The sequence below is a fragment of the Orbicella franksi genome, chromosome 4 (genome assembly GCF_964199315.1).
Source record: "Orbicella franksi chromosome 4, jaOrbFran1.1, whole genome shotgun sequence".
NCBI lineage: Eukaryota > Metazoa > Cnidaria > Anthozoa > Scleractinia > Merulinidae > Orbicella > Orbicella franksi.
The window spans coordinates 29,991,904-30,011,433 of record NC_138148.1 but is presented as its reverse complement, the minus strand read 5'-3'; the positions used below and the strand labels follow the sequence as shown (position 1 = coordinate 30,011,433).

General features: G+C 41.4%; 2 protein-coding genes across 4 annotated transcripts in view; one reads left to right on the top strand and one right to left on the bottom strand.

The window, feature by feature from the left end:
- LOC145483853 (echinoderm microtubule-associated protein-like 6) overlaps positions 1-15,185 on the top strand; it is a 31,054-nt gene extending 15,869 nt beyond the window's left edge. Inside the window, exons 16-38 of the mRNA XM_081462406.1 lie at positions 133-226; positions 955-1,258; positions 1,856-2,053; positions 2,516-2,560; positions 3,080-3,278; positions 3,839-3,931; positions 4,159-4,290; positions 5,164-5,429; positions 5,971-6,299; positions 6,824-6,920; positions 7,309-7,509; positions 8,022-8,220; positions 8,812-9,041; positions 10,196-10,353; positions 11,041-11,152; positions 11,518-11,586; positions 11,823-11,942; positions 12,217-12,389; positions 12,919-13,081; positions 13,191-13,294; positions 13,491-13,644; positions 14,046-14,146; positions 14,240-15,185. Of these exons, the coding sequence (XP_081318532.1) occupies positions 133-226; positions 955-1,258; positions 1,856-2,053; positions 2,516-2,560; positions 3,080-3,278; positions 3,839-3,931; positions 4,159-4,290; positions 5,164-5,429; positions 5,971-6,299; positions 6,824-6,920; positions 7,309-7,509; positions 8,022-8,220; positions 8,812-9,041; positions 10,196-10,353; positions 11,041-11,152; positions 11,518-11,586; positions 11,823-11,942; positions 12,217-12,389; positions 12,919-13,081; positions 13,191-13,294; positions 13,491-13,644; positions 14,046-14,146; positions 14,240-14,264 (3,566 nt within the window). The 3' untranslated portion in view covers positions 14,265-15,185. The remainder of the gene's footprint in view (positions 1-132; positions 227-954; positions 1,259-1,855; positions 2,054-2,515; positions 2,561-3,079; positions 3,279-3,838; positions 3,932-4,158; positions 4,291-5,163; positions 5,430-5,970; positions 6,300-6,823; positions 6,921-7,308; positions 7,510-8,021; positions 8,221-8,811; positions 9,042-10,195; positions 10,354-11,040; positions 11,153-11,517; positions 11,587-11,822; positions 11,943-12,216; positions 12,390-12,918; positions 13,082-13,190; positions 13,295-13,490; positions 13,645-14,045; positions 14,147-14,239) is intronic.
- A 519-nt stretch (positions 15,186-15,704) lies between these two features.
- LOC145483851 (polycystin-1-like protein 2) overlaps positions 15,705-19,530 on the bottom strand; it is a 45,173-nt gene continuing 41,347 nt past the window's right edge. For all 3 annotated transcript variants that reach the window (XM_081462405.1, XM_081462404.1, XM_081462403.1), the window contains one exon: positions 15,705-19,426. In XM_081462405.1, coding sequence (XP_081318531.1) covers positions 17,562-19,426 — 1,865 coding nt within the window. In that variant the 3' untranslated portion in view covers positions 15,705-17,561. The remainder of the gene's footprint in view (positions 19,427-19,530) is intronic.

Genomic DNA, 19,530 nt, shown 5'->3' with positions numbered 1-19,530 from the left:
TTGAAAACCACCCTATGTATAGAACAAAACTGTAATTGGTTAACAGGAACTTACATCTGTTAAAACGTCAATCAGCATTTACTGGGAAAGGACACAATTTATTGGGGCTCTACTGTGTAATTTCTTTGTAAGGTGATGGAAAGAAGCTTGCCAGTGTTGGGCTTGATGATAACCATGTCATTGTGGTGTGGGACTGGAGGAAAGGAGAAAAGCTTGCGACCACTAGGTAACAGAATTTAACTGCCAGTTACTTCATTATTACTTGACGTGTTCCTATCTTGTCAGCACTTACCATAATTGTACCTATTATAAATGACAGGAGCTGTTTTCAGTTTTTGCAAATTCCAGCTACATTTTGTGTGGAGGTGCAGTGGACTAATGTTTTGCGCACTGCACTGCAATCCCAGTTCAAGTCCTAAACAAGGTCATTGTATTGTGTTCTTGAACAAGACACTTAACTCTCACAGTGCCTCTGTCCACCCAGGTGTATGAATGATTTAACTGGCAAAGGTAACCTTGTGGTGGACTTGTATCCCATCCAGGGGGGGATTGAAATACTACTGGTCACTTAATGCTACAGAAACCAGGATAGACTTTGGCTGTGTGGGCCACTGTGTTGACATTGACTTTATCTTACCTTTAAGTGACACAGTCAGCTTTTGGACCGCGCTGACTCGGACACTAGTTTTCTCACTTTGAAAAAAGTTCACCTCAACCTGAAATCAAAGTACATTTAGAAATCGGCTTTAATGTTTGCAGTGTTTTGCTTGATTTGCAATCATAAACTGAAAAACCTGTTTTTGAGTGTGCCTTTGCTCATCCTATGACGTTATTTTTAGCATATTTGATTAAAAACAGTATGGATCGTGTCTCTGTGATATGCAAATTAGCTATGAAATGGTATCTAATGCGCATGTGCGCCAGTTGACTGTGTCCCTTTAACTTTCACCATAGGGGTCACAAGGACAAGATATTTGTTATAAAATGGAATCCTCAGAACCCTGACCTTCTCGTGACGGCAGGAATGAAACACATCAAATTCTGGACACAGACAGGTGGAGGCTTCACATCCAAGCGAGGAACATTCGGTAGTGCGGGAAAGGCAGAGACAATGATGTGTGTGACCTATGGGAAGGGCCCTGATCTGGTGTTCTCAGGAGGAGCCAGTGGAAAAGTGTACATCTGGCAAGGAAACACTCTGAAGAATGCAGTACAAGCACATGAAGGGCCTGTATTTGCTATGCAAGTCCTTGAAAAGGTAACAAGCAACATGTAGCACTGAAAACGTAGGTGTTTAGTACATGAAACCGATGCAACACAGACCATGTTGATTGCTGAATTAACTCCTGACATCATTCGCATGGTGCAGCTAGATAAGAGTCAGCTCTTTATTACGTGGCAAGAGAGGTCTGAAGGTTTCTACAGGAACCCTCAGTGAGAGAGGGAGAGTAAAGAAAAAAGACGAAACAACAACAACAACAAAAATGATTGAACAACATATGAGGTTAAGCATCGTTAATTTACAGGCACAAATAAATTAATGCATTAGTTACATTCCCTTATGGCCTTAGGGCTCATTAAATAATTCCACAAGAAAATGAACTGTAGAGAGACTGGTATTAAAACCAAGTGAATCACTAGTGATGAAGAACGGTTCAAGTATGGAGACTTTCTGGTACCATTGAAACTTTTACCAGGCAATACTACTTACTTGTCCTGGCCTTATGCACAGTTACCACACCCTTTGTAAAATGTTCAATATTATGCAGACAAATGTTTCTTTACATCATAGTCGTTCTTTTGATGTCACACAGCTTATCTCACTGTTCACCCCATGATTTATTTCTATTGTCAGGGTTTTGTGACTGGTGGTAAAGATGGAATAGTTGCTCTTTGGGATGAGAATTTTTCTCGCTGTCTAAAGAATTACAGGGTCGCCCGGACTACCCTGAGCCCTGGTCCACCGTCCTCAATTCTGTTGGAAGATGCTCCTCCGATCCGCGCAATAACACTGGGACAGGGCAAAATTTTAGTTGGCACTAAACATGGCGAGGTATACACTTAAGCTTATTTTTGGTAAAAGAAGTAATGTGAGGCCTTTTTATAGCGATTTTCACTTGAGCATCCAAAGTAATTCGCATTTTCGTTGGTTTTGCACTTCTACGCTCCGCGATTGGCTTAAACAACTCGCGCCACTTTTTCATCCAATCAGAAGTAAAACCAAAACCAATCGTGACACATTCGCACACGTTTTACCGCGCTTCTCGTCAGCTACATGTGTTTGCGTGGAATTTTGGTTTTATGATACTTGGTTGAAAATTAGACTAAAATTGCTCCATTTGGACATTACAACATGGTCTTGTCACCGAGTAGCACAGTTTTGTGTTTTAAGAACGTCCTTTCTGTAGGCAGCTGGTTCTAACTTTCTGTGGATAAAACGCTGTTGGGTGACTAGTTTTGAAAGTTAGATTATGTAATGCTAAATCATTTTTTTTGTTGTTAAATTGAATTTCAGATCATGGAAATAGATAAGAGTGGACCCATCACTGTTCTAATCCAGGTACTTCAATGACTGTATGTACCTGATGTTCTTTATTCAGATTAGCATGAACTTTTTAATTTTATCTTAGGAAGCGTCCACACCACGCCGGAGAAACGCAGCTTTATTTTTACGGTTAGGCCTACCGTCCACACTAATTCCGACCGAAAGCGGAGCTTTTCGAATGCGCTCTTCAAACCAGAGAAATTTTAAAAACGCCGGCTTTAGTTTACGTATTAGTTTGAACGGAAAACATTTTGAAAAACGGTGCTTTTCGAGAACCGTGACATCACGATAATAATGTGATTTCCTTACCCGAGTTTTCCTCAGACATAAATCCAAATTGACCGGTGATTGTTGTATTTTCAAATTCCTCCGGCGTAATGTGGACGGAAAACATTTGATGCGTTTTCGGAGTGAAACACCGTTTTAAAATTTCTCCAGTGTAGTGTGGATGGGGCCTTACATTATGGATATCTTACTTGTTACCTTACAGATGTCAATTTAGCGGTCTATTAAATGTTCATGTTTCGTTTTCAGGGTCACCTGGAAGGTGAACTGTGGGGCCTGGCCTCCCACCCGACGGAACAGATCTGTGCGACTGTCAGCGATGACATGACTGTGAGGGTCTGGGATCTAGCGACCCACCGAATGAAGAATGTTCGTAAAATGGCGAAATCTGCGCGGAGTGTGACATACTCACCTGATGGAAGGGCGCTGGCTATTGGTTTTAAAGATGGTGAGAGTGACTGTGGACTAAACTGTAAAGAAAATTGTTGCCCTTAAAGCTTCTGTAATAGAATAACGTTTTATTACATGAGCAAGAAAAGATGTTTTACAGCCCGCAGTGTGCACCCTCGAGGGTTTGAGGTCTCAAAAGGTAACATTTCGCAGCATGTTATATGAAGAAAATTTCAAGTTTCGTGGATGCGAAGGTTTATGCTTTGTTCTGTCTGAATTACTAGAATCAAAGAAACTGTTTATAGACAAGAGAAATGAAAATACCAGAAAGTTAAGGTAAGCGGTTGGTAAAGAATAACATGGATTAGCATTCCATCGAGTGAGACTTACAAACATTAGGGTGATGAGACTGCGCAGTACGGACTGGAAATAATCTTTGAGGCAAATAGAGTATCACCCCTATTCTTGTTGCTCCTGGCTTGTTGCTGGAAGAAGAGGTAGCACCAGCAATCCATATAGATACCATATGGATACCAAACAGGAGGCTGTATGTTCTTGGGTTGTGAGGCCAAGAGGGGATTTTCAAACACTGGCATATGTTCTTGTCTTGCCTCACAGGTAGTTTTCAAGTTGTTGATTCTACAACGCTGGACGACATTGTTGGCTTTCATCACAGGAAAGAGGAAATATCAGACATCAAGTTTTCACCTGGTAAGCACTAATTTATAAACGCATTTTAAAAGCTGTTTACAGAGATGGGACGAAATCGTTCACGGTTGTTTGGGTTGTTTCGTGCCGTTTGTAGTTGATCGTGGAAGTAAATTACAGTAAAGCAAAAGAAAAGATTTTACGGAAAAGAAGAAAGTGGTAATGTCATGCAGTCTGGCTTATGATTTTGCTCGACTTCCTTGTAAGTTGTTAATCATTTCTCCTAACAGGTCAAGGAAAATATCTGGCTGTTGCTTCACATGATAATTTTGTGGACATTTACAATGTACTGAGTAGCAAACGAGTGGGAATCTGTAAAGGAAGTTCGAGTTACATCACACATGTGGACTGGGACTCCAAAGGTAAGTTACTGATTAATTTATTATTTCTCTTTACGCCTGTGACACTCGTTTGTTAATTATTCATCTACAAGTGAGCGGAAGAAGTGTGTGTGTTCAACTAAAGTAGTCCCGCGATCAGGGTGCAAAGAGATTTCCCCTTATAAACATTTGAAATGCGGCCATGCTGGTATAGATTGTCAGTATCTCGATTTTAAATTTGAAATCCCTGTGCTTCACTTTGTTAGATATCTTACCCTAGATCTATCGAGAGCATAAAAATTTGTAAATTAAGTATTTTCCCTTTAAGAAATGGAAAAACGTATAGTACGACATGAAAGCAATGCTCAATAACTTTCATTTGAATGGTCACACACTAGGGTTTCATCCACAGACTTAAAAGTTAGAACCACCTTGCACGGCATACTGCGCCACATGAAAGTACAGCTCAGTAGCTTTTAGTTGAATTTGCTGAACGGTCACACACTATGTGTAGTGAGTGATCGTAATTGATATTCTAGACACGCTTTTCTGGGATACCGGATGGTTTAGGCCGTTACCAGGCTAATGCGATTTCGTCTCTTATCGTCTGCACTAAAACGACCGAAAACGCTGATCAGATTAACAGTATATGACACTTTTTTCGGCATCGTTTTCAAAAGCCCTTGTTTTCACCTACTCCACACTAGGAACGGAGCGTTTTCAAAACGATGTGTTTTCAAAAGGCTTCACTTTTGTAACGGTTTTCGAAAGCCTCCGTTTTCATTAGCGTTTTCGAGCGTTTTGGTCTGGACGAAAGGCGAGAACACATCAAAACGTGTGCGTTTTCATACGAAAACGGGTAAGTGTGGTCGGGTCTTTAGTCTTCACATATGTGTTTCATACCGTTTACTGCAGGAAAGCTTCTTCAAACCAACTCTGGAGCGAAGGAGCGGCTGTTCTTTGAAGCGCCCCGCGGTACGCGTCAAACAATAGCCACCAATAAAGCTAAAGAGATTGACTGGTTCACATGGACCGGTGTTCTTGGTGAAGACTGCACGGGAATCTGGCCGCCACACTCAGACATTACTGATGTGAACGCGGTTGATTTGACCAAGGATAAGAAGATCCTAGCCACCGGAGATGACTTTGGATTTGTGAAGATGTTTGAGTACCCAGTCCAGGTAAGTGGCATAGCAGGCGTTTCAAACATACCCCGTAAACTGCCGCTTATAAGTCCTGGGCTTATACAACTTCGTAGTGGGTTTTGAATTGGCTTATAAACGGAAGGGCTTATATCTGGGGGATGGGGGGAGGGGGGTGGCTTATAAGCGAACTGAGAAAGCCTTTTTCGAAATGAGAGCTACAGCAGTGTTGATCGAAGTACGTCTTACGTTTGCTGGTTTTTAACTAAGCGTTAAAGCATCATAGTAAATCGAATTCACTTCATTTTAAACTAGAGGGGATATATCCTGAGGGGCTTATAATCGGAAGTATTAATAAATGTTTTGTTTACAGGCAGATGGGTCTATAATCGGGGGGCTTATAAGCAGGAAGTTTTCGGCATTCAGAAAACACAAGTTGGATAACCAGTTGTTAGGCACCAGTGACCTTCAATTTTCATTTCAGTACTTCCTTTTAATGTGAACACGAGTGTTCTTTCATCAGGATGACACTTAAATTAATTGTTATCACAGAATGCCTCAATTTAAATTTCTTGTCCAGGGCAAGAATGCCAAGTTTAAGAAATATGTCGGCCATTCTGCGCATGTCACAAATGTCCGCTGGACAAATGACGACAGCCGCTTGATTTCAGTGGGAGGAGCCGACACGTCAGTCATGGTGTGGTCACATGCTCGGGGCCGTGAAAGAGAAGACACTGGTGGCGACAGTGATGATTCGGACACAGACTCGGAGGAAGAGGGAGGCTACGACAGTGACGTGCAGAAAGAAAAGAATCTGACATACGAGGATAAGATTTATGCAAATCCGATTCGAACTACAAAAGGCGTAAAACCACATCTTAGAGAGAAGCAAGATGACGAGGAACATAGGTTGGTTGTCATACTTTGCATTGTAGTCAACTGTTTTGTAGGACCTGTTTTACTTGTCAGCGCAAAGTTGAGAGTACGCGAGAGTTTACATCATCTGCCTCACAAACGAGAGAAAACCCTCGTCGAGCTTGAAGTAAAATGTGAAACACGAGAGACAGTATCTCGTCACATTTCCAAACGTCAAGAAAAGAGTTGAAATTACGATGCACAGCGTAATCTAATTCGAGGAATTTATTTGGAATGTGACAGTAGAACACTGGCTGGAGTGGTTCAGGTATCGTCTCAATCAAAACTTAAACGAAGACGAAAACTGACGCAGAAATAAAATCTCAAAAACCAATGCTCTGAGAACACGTTTTCAAACACCTCCACGGTTAAGTTTAATTTTATTTTGACTTGACAAGTGATTTACCAGTTTGAGTACTCTCGTTTAACGCTGGACTCATTTTCGCCAAGATTACTGCATATTTCTTTTGATTCTTAATAATAATATTATGTTTTCTTTTTTTTTTTTTTGGTGATAGACCTGCTGTTAGTCGTGGCTCTAAAGCTCCTCCTAAAGTCAGACAGCTTGATCGGCAGAGGGACTCGGGAAAGAAAAGAAGAAATCAACAAATCCAGGTTATACAAATTGATTTATTGACAACAAAATTATATTCCCAGCTTCACTTAGTCATTTTAGGGAAAAAAAATTCGAGAAAGTACAAATTGCATAGAGAAAACTTCTAGATCTTGCCACATACGAGTGTTTTAAACTTAGTATTGATGAAAGTGCGAGTCCTTTTGGTGTAATATTGAATTAGATGTTAGCTTTCAGAAACTGGCTAACTTCTGGGTGGCAAAAGCGCGAATTCTTTTTAGAATTTCAGTTTTTATTCAGACCTGGTATAGTTGTAGCTCAACCACAAACTAAAGCGCTGATGTTGATGAGGCAAATATTGTAACCAGTCAGTCCCATATTAGCTCTAACTATTGTTCTAATGCAAATCGTTTTATTTCCAATCCACAGGAACTCAGTTTGGAATTCATTCACGGCTATCGAGGATTTGACACCAGGAACAACTTACACTACCTCCCTGAGGGAGACATTGTGTACCACGCTGCCGGGGCGGGAATTGTTCTGAGCACAGCTAATGGAGTACAGTCATTCTATCTTGAACACACCGACGATATCATATGCTTGGCTGTCAACCAACACCCTAAGTTTAAGGTGCGTCAATTCTTTAACATTTCTTTTTATTACTGTGGACCAGAGACTTCAAGTACGATCACTTTGTCTCCACAGAAGCTTGGCCATAAAGGAGAATTTTTGGTGACGTCTTTGTTTACATTTTTCTTCATTGACATACTACTTTGCGCAGAGAAGGCATCACGCCAGACACGAATTGACTTCAGCAATTTAAAGAACTTGTGAAACTTAGTAATTGGTGAACGTTTTGGCTCTTTGGGTGTAATATTCGAGGAGAAATTAGTTTTAAAAAACTGCAAAATTTCCCGCGTCGCACAAAAAGTATTCTTTACATCGGGCTCAAATTCCTTAGGACTGTTTATCGTGCTGTGCCCTTTTAATTTTCAGAAATGATGTTTTTGTAGCTCCATCAGAAACTGTATCGCTTTTGATAATTAGGCAAATATTGTAAACAAAGATTCTCTCATAGTAATAAAGTTCAGAAAGGGTTGGAGTCAGATTTCCTCTTCATTCAGTTGTTTTGTGTTCTGCAGAACATTGTAGCTACTGGTCAGATCGGTACAGAGCCTTGTGTTCACGTGTGGGATGCCATGTCCAAGGAGACGTTATCCGTCATACAAGGATTCCACACCAAAGGCGTGTGTGCCGTGAACTTTAGCTGTAATGGCAAGCTTCTTGTAACTGTAGGCATTGACGCTGCACATAGCATTGCGGTGTGGAAATGGGCTGAAGGTAAATAGCGCATTCATCACACATTGACCAATAAAATCAAATCGTTTAGACACTCGATTTGCTGGGGAAACGAGTGCAGTATCGGTAAAACTTTCTAGAGAAACTTGAATAGTTCAAAAAAATGCATGAGCACTACTAAATCAACCATGTAAGGATCTTGGACACCATTTTCTCGGTAGGTACACATGTCAGGAAATTATGATGTTAATTTTCTAACGACTTACTTCTCGGAAACTCAAAAGCTAGAAAAAGTGTTTATCCAAATGTTTTTAAATTACGTAATGTTAACTTCCCGAAAATCCTGCAACTGAATCTTTAACCGCATACATTCTATCTTGAGCTGGCCATAATTGAAACAATTCAATGCAAAAATCGGTTATTCATTTTGAAGGAAGTCGGAAATCAGTCGACAAGTTACTTCTTGTACTGGGAATTGTTGGACTGAAATCAATTTCTGCCAGCCGGCGTGACGCTTAATTCGTTTAAAATTTTACACTTTTACTTTGTTTTTTGTTTCTGTTTTTTTTTTCTTTTTGCATGAATTTTTAAAAATGTTGTCTAATTGTATACATCTCTTTTTACGTATTTTAGGCAGCAAACTTGCCAGTTCTCATGGTCACACAGAGAGGATTTTTGTAGCGGACTTCAGACCAGACTCTGACAGCCAGTTTGTCACATGTGGAGTAAAACACGTCAAGTTTTGGAGTTTGGCTGGAGGACAACTGGTTGGAAAACGGGGGGTGATAACGGCAGCCCTACAGGGGGAGGGCGACGACTCCCAGCTCCGCATGCAGACAATGCTATCGGTGGCGTTTGGAGCGGTAAGAAAATACGGTTAAACTTCTCTGCAACGGACAGGCCGTTGTAGTAAGACCATTTTAAAAGGCTTGCTGTAAAAGTTAAATGTATGGATCAGTACATAATCGGGACAAAAATGCCATCTTAGCCGTTTTATAGAGGAGAGCTTTGAGGTATTGAGCTGTAAAAGATCATTTTGCCCAACTTGAAATCGAAGGAAATCTACTTTTTGACCTTCTTGTTTGCCATACCGCACTCATAGTCTTTTCTCTTAGGTAGTAGCAGAAACATTTTGACCATAAGTTAGTATAACTGTGTAATTAGTGTTTTGCACTTGATTTCGCCAATTACAAGTATAATAATATACATGAAAAAATTACTCGATTCTGATTGGCTGAGAGCAGTGCAGTTTAAGTGTAACATCAGTGGAAAAAGTGTAACACCAGTGCAAATTACACATCCTAATTCTGGATTATGATTGGCTGAAAGACAACAGCAAATTTTCTAAGCCAATGATGTCACGTGGAATGATGAAGAAAATTTTGTGCGGAAACTTTGAAAAAAGTGAATGAATGAATGAGAAAATATGGCTTCAAGAAAGATCTTCATACAGTTTTTCTCGTTCAATTTGGTATTAATTTGCACTTGTGAGTTTTTCAAAAAGGTGAAATTGCACGCGCCGAAGCGGCCCGTTCAATTTCAGCCTTTTGAAAAACACACTCGTGCAAATTAATTCTAAATTGAACTCGAAACCGTGTGATTACCTATACAAATACGTGAAGTTTAGTAACAACAACATTTCTTGTTTTTGATTACATAATGATAATTACTTGTAGTCTTCCACTGACATGGCATTGCCGACAAAAGGCCATAGTACTGAGACTGAGAAATGTTACATTTCCTCATTATGGACAGTTTTGTGATACACTTTCAAAAGACCGAACTGAACTGGTATAGATTATTGCGAGGTACTAAACGAAAAGGTCCGCAGTTATATCCTGACTTTTCCACCAAATTCCAATTCGATTTGGACGCACGTGTTTTTAATAACGTTTCCTTGAGAGCTTGTGCGTGTTATGTGGTTAAATAATCATTCACAGTTTCATTTGCTGAACAACTTATTCACCAGTGACCGAGAAATGAAGTCATTTTTCCTATTTCTTCTCTATCTCGGCAGGATAATCTGACATTTACTGGAGCCATGAATGGCGATGTGTTTGTGTGGTCAAGTCACAAGTTAGTGCGGGTAGTGAGCCGGGCGCACAGTGGGCCAGTGTTCACCATGCACACAACTCTCAGGGATGGACTCATTGTCACAGGAGGAAAGGAAAAAGCGTTAGTAATGTGAACTTCTTAAACTCATTAATAATTCATCAAGTTTTAACAAAGGAAATCATGACCGTGACGGTGTTTGGATATCTGATCCTAATGAGCATAGATTTTTACGATTTTAATTCTCAATTGTCTCCTTAGTTTTAGTTTCGATTGAGAAGATATATCAAACACTCAAGACAGTGTTTGACCACATTTCCTAACACCCCGAAGTTCGTTAAAAATACTCCGCTGCGCGTCGTATTTTTAACTCTCCTCTCGGTGTTTGGAAATGTGGTCAAACATCCTCTTTAAGGTTTGTTATATTACTTAAATCTATAGCACTGAACTGTTTCGTTGGGTTTGTTAGTGAAACTTCAGGTTTTCCAGTTATTTTAGAGTATGTCTTTTAAGTGAAAGATTGAATGAGAGGCAATGAATTTTAACTCGTGAAGTGCAATAGAAAAGGTGAAACGTTGCGAAGGAATTTCTAGTTGACGTGGGATTCTTGCAACCTATCAGAGGAATCTACGCCAAACGTAAAAGCGATCACCTCGGTCCCACTTGAATACTGGCCATCGCTAACTACACTAGAATCCTGATGCGTTCGTCTCATAAACGTTCCTCTCAAATAGTTATTATTGGGATTATTTAACTTTGTTGACGTCTGTCGAGGAAAAGGTTCTAATGTTAATATTTCTGTCTTTTCAGTAATACCAAGGAGGGTGTGGCTATCAAACTCTGGGACCAAGAGATGAAGCGTTGCCGTTCTTTAAGTTTGGGGCCAGGCCCCAGTGTTGTGCGATCAGTTTGTAGAGGCAAGGTTAGTCGAGCAGTCTATAGCATTCTATATGCTAACGATCGGAGCAAAAGCGAAAGTATACGAGGTCATGCAAATACTGGAAACCTAAACAAGAGGATCAATCTTCGTTTCAAACTTTATGGTGATGGTAGACTCAACCGTCGCCTTTTAAATGTTAAACAGCTGTAAATGTGATTTCTTGAAACGAGAAGGGAAGGTTTGAATTATCGTAAATGGAAATTTTCTGTCCGTCGAATCTCAGACTTCCCTCACACGGGACAAGAATTTTATCGCGCGTATATTACGACGTTGTGCTCTTGTTTGGGTTGTGCACTACACGAAAATCTCCAATGTTGGAGAATGACGGTAATTTTTTTTCATTTTAGGGTAAAATCCTTGTAGGTACCAAGGACAGTGAAATAATTGAGATCACTGAAAAGACTGCCTCGTCTCAGGTAAGAGTTTTCATTTATTTCTGTTGTCAGTTCTTCTGCTTTGTGTTTTGACCGTGTTTGAATCTAGACAAACTTTCATGAGTTGTGGGAGGTTTGCTCTCGTTTCAAAGGCAGATGACTGAAAATTAACAATTTGCGTTTGAGCGCGCGCTAATGATAGCCGATGATGAGAATTTAGGCAAAATTGTCGCCCAGCCCTCGTCACTTAAGTTGTTTCGTCTCTCTTTTGGTTCCAGACCATCGTCCGTGGCCATGGTGAGGGCGAGATCTGGGGTTTAGACTGTCACCCAGAGAGAGAAGTGTTTGTGACAGCTAGTGATGACCAGACTGTCAGACTGTGGGACGTGGCTAGTAAGGTAAACACGATTTTTGTTATGATAAACACGATTGGCCGGTGATGTGTTCTAGCGTGTGTACTTGTCGTGACTGAATGCGTCTTTTTCACAAGCTGTTAGCTTTCTAGGGCTCGTTACGCAATCTTCCTCCCCCACGCAATGATGGTAGAAGGAAGATTGCGTGACGAGCCCTAAAATCGTCTGCGTGGGAGGCTACCAAGTTGTCGGTTTACGGGTTGCATCTTAAGCCAAATGCGGATCTCCATTTCGATTCCTTCTCTCTCTTTTTTTGTAGACAATGGTTAAGATGGCCCCTCTTGGCGTGGCCGCTCGGTCAGCTGCCTTCTCTCCAGATGGTGAACTGCTTGCTGTCGGTCTCAAAAATGGCGCCTTTGTTGTTCTTAAAACCGCTGACCTGAAGATGGTGGCGCAGAAGCGTGATCGACACCAAGCTATCCAGGATGTCAGGTGAGCAAGTCGCTGTATCAAGATAACACTTCCTTTAACTGTTGGTGAATTTAGCACTTGATACTTCTTGCGGACGTTGTAAATCAACGATCAAAGATTAAAAGTTGAGCAGTATACTAGTTATGAATCTCAACTTAGACGACTTATGGTAGCTTGGCCAGTTAGCTATTTAATACGCAAGGCCGTGGAGTTTAACTCTTGACTACCGAGAACAAGTCAGCTAGTGGCAGAGTGAGGAACTTGAACCAAGGACTTCCAGATTTTAAGCTCTGCGCCCTAAATAATCTGGGCTCACCGAAAATGCGAGAATGCGCCTAATAATCTAGACACGATTTGATTTCACACTAGCGTCCTCGTTAGTTTCAACTTTGGAAACAGAGGACAGTGGGTTCTAAAGCCTGTTTGCAAACCGTCGTTAGGACGTTATGTGTTCTCTGCAAAAATCTACCATTCAATTCCTCGACTTCCGCTCATCATCTTTTTGCGCCTGCTTCAAAATCGGCAAACGTAGTTTTTGTAAATGTTTCAGATTCAGTCCAGATGGTAAGTACTTAGCCGTTGGATCAGACGATAACTGTGTCGATTTCTATGAGCTCCGCGATGGACGCCCGCTAACACGTGTTGGTTACTGCAAAGGAATCCCTTCATTTGTCACTCAGATGGATTTCTCTGCGGATGGCAGATTCATTCAAGTAAGCAAAACCTCCAGGAGCCATAGTTTGTGTTAGCTATTGTTAAAGCACAGGAAACTCAATTCGTCTTTTTTAAAGCGATATTATGAACTTTTCTTTATTTGTTAAGGTGTCCACGGGTGCTTATGACCGGCTGGTGTTTACTGTTCCTGGTGGAAACCCTTTGAAAAACAGGAAAGAAATCAACAGAATCACGTGGGCGTCTTGGACTAGGTAAGTGGTTTTATTCTCTAGCTTTGGACACTCTTTGGACTCGTCACGCAATGTCCTCTCCGGAAAGATTGCGTGACGAGTCCAAGAGTGCCTGTCCAAAAGGTTTCATCAATGCTTTCTTCTTTTCTTTTATTTTCAGTGTCTTTCAAGGGGAATATTACTTTTAATCACTTTTAATTTGTTGCGGACATTTCAGTGTTCTAGGTAATGAAGTGATTGGCGTGTGGCCGCGAAACGCTGACAAAGCAGATGTCAACTGCGCCAATCTTTCGTCCAGCGGTCTCTCGCTCGCTACTGGTGATGACTTTGGTTTTGTAAAGTTGTTCGAGTTCCCGGTCACGGAGAAGTTTGTAAGTTTATTCTCGACTCTTGTCCACTGTAATACGTAGGTAAAATTCTTGAAACGTAAGATTCATTGATGATTTGATTTAGCACCTTTCTTTCGAATAGACCATGTTCGTATTCTCGGTATTGGACTGGAACTAGCTTGCAACTGAGGCTAATGCGAGGAGTCTTTTCAAATGCAAATGACATTAATTTCTTTTTAGTGATATTCCCCGCATGAGCCTCTATAGCAAGCTAGTTCCAGTCTAATACCGGGAATACGAATATGGTCTAATGAAGGCCTCCTATCAAATGAACCAATTCTAGGTTATTATTCTGTAGATGTTTAATTTACGAGTTAAGCTCTTTTTATTGCTAGTATCGATACGAAATACGACATGTCCGGCATGTTTCGTTTTGTCTCCAGGCTCCCTTCAAGCGATACGTAGGCCACTCTGCTCACGTGACTAACGTGCGATTTACGTGCGATGACCGCTATCTGATCAGCGCGGGCGGAGATGATTGCTGGTAAGTAAGGCAAATTTTTTTCCCCTAACTGGCCGTTACACACCCTAGTGCACACAACTTCCTTAACATTTTTCTGTTGCTTTTCTCTTGCAGCGTCTTCGTTTGGAAATGTATATGATTACGCGTAATAGGATTCGTTAAAATCATTGGATTGGACAAGGAAAAGTAATGGAATAATACAATTCGTGGAAGAGTCCCCTGAAAAAGTGAAACGAATGTCCTTGTAACGTTGACAGACGGGAGAGCGAGAATATTGTATTTGAAATGACTCCTACGAGAATTATTGGGCCCGCGTTGTTCATCAGCGGCGTATTGGAAGTTGACGTAACAGCTGTCGCGGCCTTGAGTGTTCGTGCTGTTTTCGGATTTGACAACAAAAATCCGGAAACTGCGAACACGTCTTCGGAGATTTGGCAAGAAGCAGTTTTTGGAGCCCTGGCTGTTAACAGGAAAAGAGTAGATCTGTTGTCAGTACCTCTGTCTCTCTGACATGCGAGGAAATTCTTTAAAAGTCTATATTAACCGTTATTTATTGAATTTAGGAAGCTCTGAACGAGTACCCTGGTCCCGGTTGTTTTCTCTTTTTATCGAATTTAAGAAAACAAGAAAGAAATGTTGAGCAAAGCGCGGCTCAGAATTCAAGTTACAAAGATAAAATCAGAATAGTCTGAGCAACAAAGTTAATTTTTTTTCGATGAGTTTTCGCGCGCTTGTGAAGTATGGGTTTTGGCTGACTCGCACTTCTCCAAATCGCGCGTTTTCGCACGCGATCACCTGTGATCGCGCGTGCCGTGCTTACCTCAAGCGCGCACGAAAGCGTAAAAATTACTCTGTTCGCTCAAATAACTAGACATAGTTAATTCATTTAGGCGCATCTCCGCACAAAGGTGATAACATATTGATAGCGAACTAAGGTGTCTTTTGATGTATTTTATTTAAGTGGCGAAGAGAAATGGTCATACTGTGAGTAAGAAAAAAGACAACAACTTGCCATTGAGGTTACAATAAACCTTATAAAATAAATATGCTTTCTATTTGACTGATGTTGTGCGCATGAACGTGTTTGTAAAGTTTAACGGAAAGTTAATTGTCTTGTTGATGCTTGGAGAAGGAAATTCTGGTACTCACTGGTAATGAAAGCAGCTGGTAGACGGGGATTGGAATCTAATGTGGGTGGAACACGAGGGAGCGAAGACTGCCCTGCTTTTGCTCAAAACAATTCCCTTCTCGACTAGGCAAGATGGGTACCACAGGCCTAACTATCTCTTGGAAGGAATGGGGGGAGACGGAGAGAGACCGACCTCTTTGCACATGATGGACTCTCGTTAGTACGCACACATGCTACGAAGGAACTTTACTTCGTGCTTTAAATTCAATGAAACCGTTAAGGTAGCCTTGACGTACTTTTCTGGACACCTGGGTTGGGGTAGGAGTTTTTGGTGCCTAGTCTTGAATAGGGTTTCAAAATCAAACTGATAATGGTCTAGTACAGGGGAAGGGTTTCAGTGTACTATAGGCACACCCCCACCCAAAGAGTTAATGAGTACCCCCCCCCCCCCAACGTGTTTATACACGGTTTTGTCAGCTTTCTCCTTTGTTATGGGCATACCGGTATTTAAGTGCCGGAGGATCATGAAAAGAGAACCAAATATGAATCGAGATGCAATATTTGCATGGTTTCTCGAGTAATTATTCAGCTCAGATGAACGAACTCGCGAATGACTGGTGTGCAGCAAGTGATTTCTGTTTTTGGCTCAGATTAAATTCTGCAATGAGTTGTGTGGAGGATACAAAATATCTTTTTTTTTTCAATGTACAGTCCTTTATTGTGTGTTTACAAATCTCTAAAATATCTTGGCCTCATGCTTTCAACTTTATCTTGGCTTGCTGACCTTCCTGTTCTTTAGAGGTTTATATCGTCAAATCTTACCGTCAACCGAGACTATTTCAGGAAAATCGTTTTATAACATATCCAAAAAGTCAATTGAACACTCTCTTTATACTGCCGCTTATAAGCTCTGGGCTTATACAACTTCGTAAGGGTTTTTAAATGGGCTTATAAACGGAGAGGCTTATATTTGAGGGGGCTAATAACCGGAATGAAAAGAGCATTTGAAAAGGAGCTTTAGCAATTAAGATTTAACACATAATATTAAAATGAAGTTAAAACAAGGAAAGTTAGAGAGGGGTCTTATATCGGGGGGTGGGGGGGGGGGGGAGGCGCTTATAAGCGGCAGTTTACGGTATTCAATTCTGTAAAGTAAACTAGCTCACTTTTATAATCCAGTCAAAACCCGCGAAAACGGCCATTCACTAGTTTGGTATTTTACCGTGTTTCTGTTTCCCCTGTGAAATAATTAACTATTCAACTGTATATAAATCAAATTTCTATGACGTTCAGCACATTTTCAGGGCACTATTACAAAACAAACATCGAAAACTATTAATCTTTTCTCACTGTTTTCGTTTTCAGTGAAGAAAAGCAGAATCGATATATTCTTTTAAAAAGTTGGTAGCGTCAAAGAAAAATATACAAAAATATTAACATGTTCAAGAATACTCGGCAGTTATTGCACAAAACTAGAGTACGTAATAACCAATTATATGAAAAAGGATAGAAGGGAATAATTGTGTTATCACACAGGCAGCCCGTGGATTATGAGAAACGCTGTGTTGATTATTTTTTTCTCGCCAAGTTTTTATCCATAGGATATGAGTCGATAGCCTATTAACAGGGAACCAATCAGAGCGCGCTTTCTCATAGCCCTTTGGGCTGCTTATGAGTGACAAGCTGGAATAGCTGTGAATGTTAAGTTTTATTGTATACACGACTTGCGAATGTTCGAGTATGATTTGCATAAATGTTGGCGTTTTATGGCGGAGAATAGTTGAGGAGTCCCTCGTGCAAGGGCAAAAGTGGCTTCTTTCCGCTCCACCCCTCCCACAGGGGGGAGGGGGGAGCGAAAGGTGCGTGAGAACAAAAGAGACCGAGAAGTTTAAATCGAACCAACAGTCAACATCCCCCTCTTTAAATAGCCGTGCTCACAAATCTTCCTCCCTCCCTCCCCCTCTCCAACCTAACCATAGATCCTCTCAAAAATATTCCTCGTCAAACTTTCTCCAAAAATACTTGTGAAAATTTATGATTCGCCGAAACACCGAACCAGTCATGTCGGTATCTCTTCTCACGTTGGCTGACAATAATTTTAGTGCTTGAATGAAATTAACGACCGTTCACCCCTAAACAGCAGCACTGCAGTTTGGTTCGAATAGTAGGGTTCTATTGAAATACAATCAAATATAATTAATTAACTATCAACAGAGTCGATCGCGATCTTCTGTCCGCTTGGAGGAAGTGTCCTATGAACTAATGTATGCTGTATGTATGTACAATCGATCTCTCGCCCTTTCAACTCTAGATATAGCTTTCTCGATCCAAAGACCAATCGTCTGACTCATTGAAAGGTTCTCTTTCTGGGTCATAAACGTTCCCAGATCGAGAGTTCCCGAAAAAAGTTCCCATGGACTCCGCATAAGATGTCTGGTCATCCCAATCGCCATCTTCCTCGTCTGAGTTGTCATCGTTGTTGAGCAACCTTCTGATGGAATCTCGGCCCTTCCGTCTGTCTAGGTACATCGTGCTTTCGCTCAAACTAAATAAACTACATTTGCTGGAGATTTTCTCCAAGCCGAGTCCTTTACAAGGTGTCCGTAAGTCGGTGCAGGCTCTTTCTGCCTCGTTTTCAAAATTCTTCTGCACATCGTGGACTTTGTATTTCCCCGAGCGATGCACGACAGAAATTTCCCTCAGTTCGTTGCTGATATTTCTTAAGTGCCTTCGAATGTCTTTGAAAAACGACGTCTCGATAGCTGCGTCGTTGTTGTCCAGATGTTTCTGGCAGATTAAATCGTAGGTACTCCACGACACTGCTGTGTACTTGTGGGTTTCTTCAAGTTCTGTTTTGGATTTTTCTTGTTGAGTCTCAACGCTGTAGCTGTTTCTCTTAGGAAAGAATTTGGCGTTTCTCCACGAGTCTAGCCTTTTACCCATTGCATTCTTGGCGTAATCGACAAACACTTCCAACATTTTGTACTCCTCTGTGTCACGATCTGGATAAATTCTCACCTCTCTGTAAGACTCGTTCAAGATGGCCAGAAACATATTTATTAATATGCATGCCATGGTTGTCATAAACAGAAGGAAGTAGATGGGTCCAATAATCCGATTGGCGTCCTTAAGCTCGTGATAGTTCGTATCTCCCCCGATGAACATTCCGAACTGTGTTCGGAAGACTTCGGAGACGCTCGAGTACGCCTTCGTGGTGCTTCCGAAGACGAGAAGCGCAATCTGCATGAAAGCCAAGAATGCCACCATGAAAACCGCCGAGTAAGAGATGATTTTTGTTCGGCAACGTGCCATGCTTGCTGCTAAGCTAGAAATGTGTTCGTTGAACTTGAGGATCTTAAGGACTTTTACGGTTAAAATAAACACCAGAATGGCCATAAGCGCGTTTTCAAGATCTGACCACAGCACTGCGTAGTGAAAGCTTGATGTTTCAAAGGGGTTTTTGTGAATTCTGTTCACTAGCTTTGTTGTGTGATACCTTCGAAAGATCGATAACACGACTGTGGCTGTTGCCGCTAGAATTTGCGCCATTTCCACATAGGCCCACGCAGACTTGAAGTATTTACACTTTTCCTTCCAGATTTTAATTGCTTCGGCTACAATGAAGTAGAAGACCATTAGTAGGACTATCAGCTCGCAAACCGCGCTTATAGAACGCGTCCCAGTTGACCTGGCTCCGTACAATGACATCGTGTTGATTCTCTTGAATGTGGTAGCCCCGCCCAGGGGCAGAGCCTCAAAGATGTACGATGCAGCGCTAAAGAGATCTGTCGACGAGTCAAAAATCATAAACTCGACAAACACGGCCCGCGTTCTCTCGTCAATCCAGGAGTTGTTCTGCAGGTTGTGTATGACCCTTAATGCTGATGACTTTGTGTAGCCTAGATCAGCCACGAAGCCTCCTCCGCCATAGAGCCCCCTCAAGCCCTGTTGAGGAAGGTTGTGAAGCTCGTCCGACTTCTTATAACGCCAAGGTCTCGGGCACATCTCGCGCAGCGCGAATTCTGACAATAGCGCCGTTTCGTTGGCTGGAATTTGGCGCCATTTCGGCATGCTATAGCGTGTCTGGTCTTCGTCAGTCATGCTGTAAGGCGGAAGGCAGGGGCGCAATGTTGTTCTAAACTCAGGAAATCGAGGTGCAATTGGGCATGGACCTGGAGAAAAAAAATGAATGAAAATTACACGAAAGAGAGGAATTCCAGAACAAGAACGTAAACAACTAATTTTTACAAGGCTTAAAGGACATATTTAAAAGAGT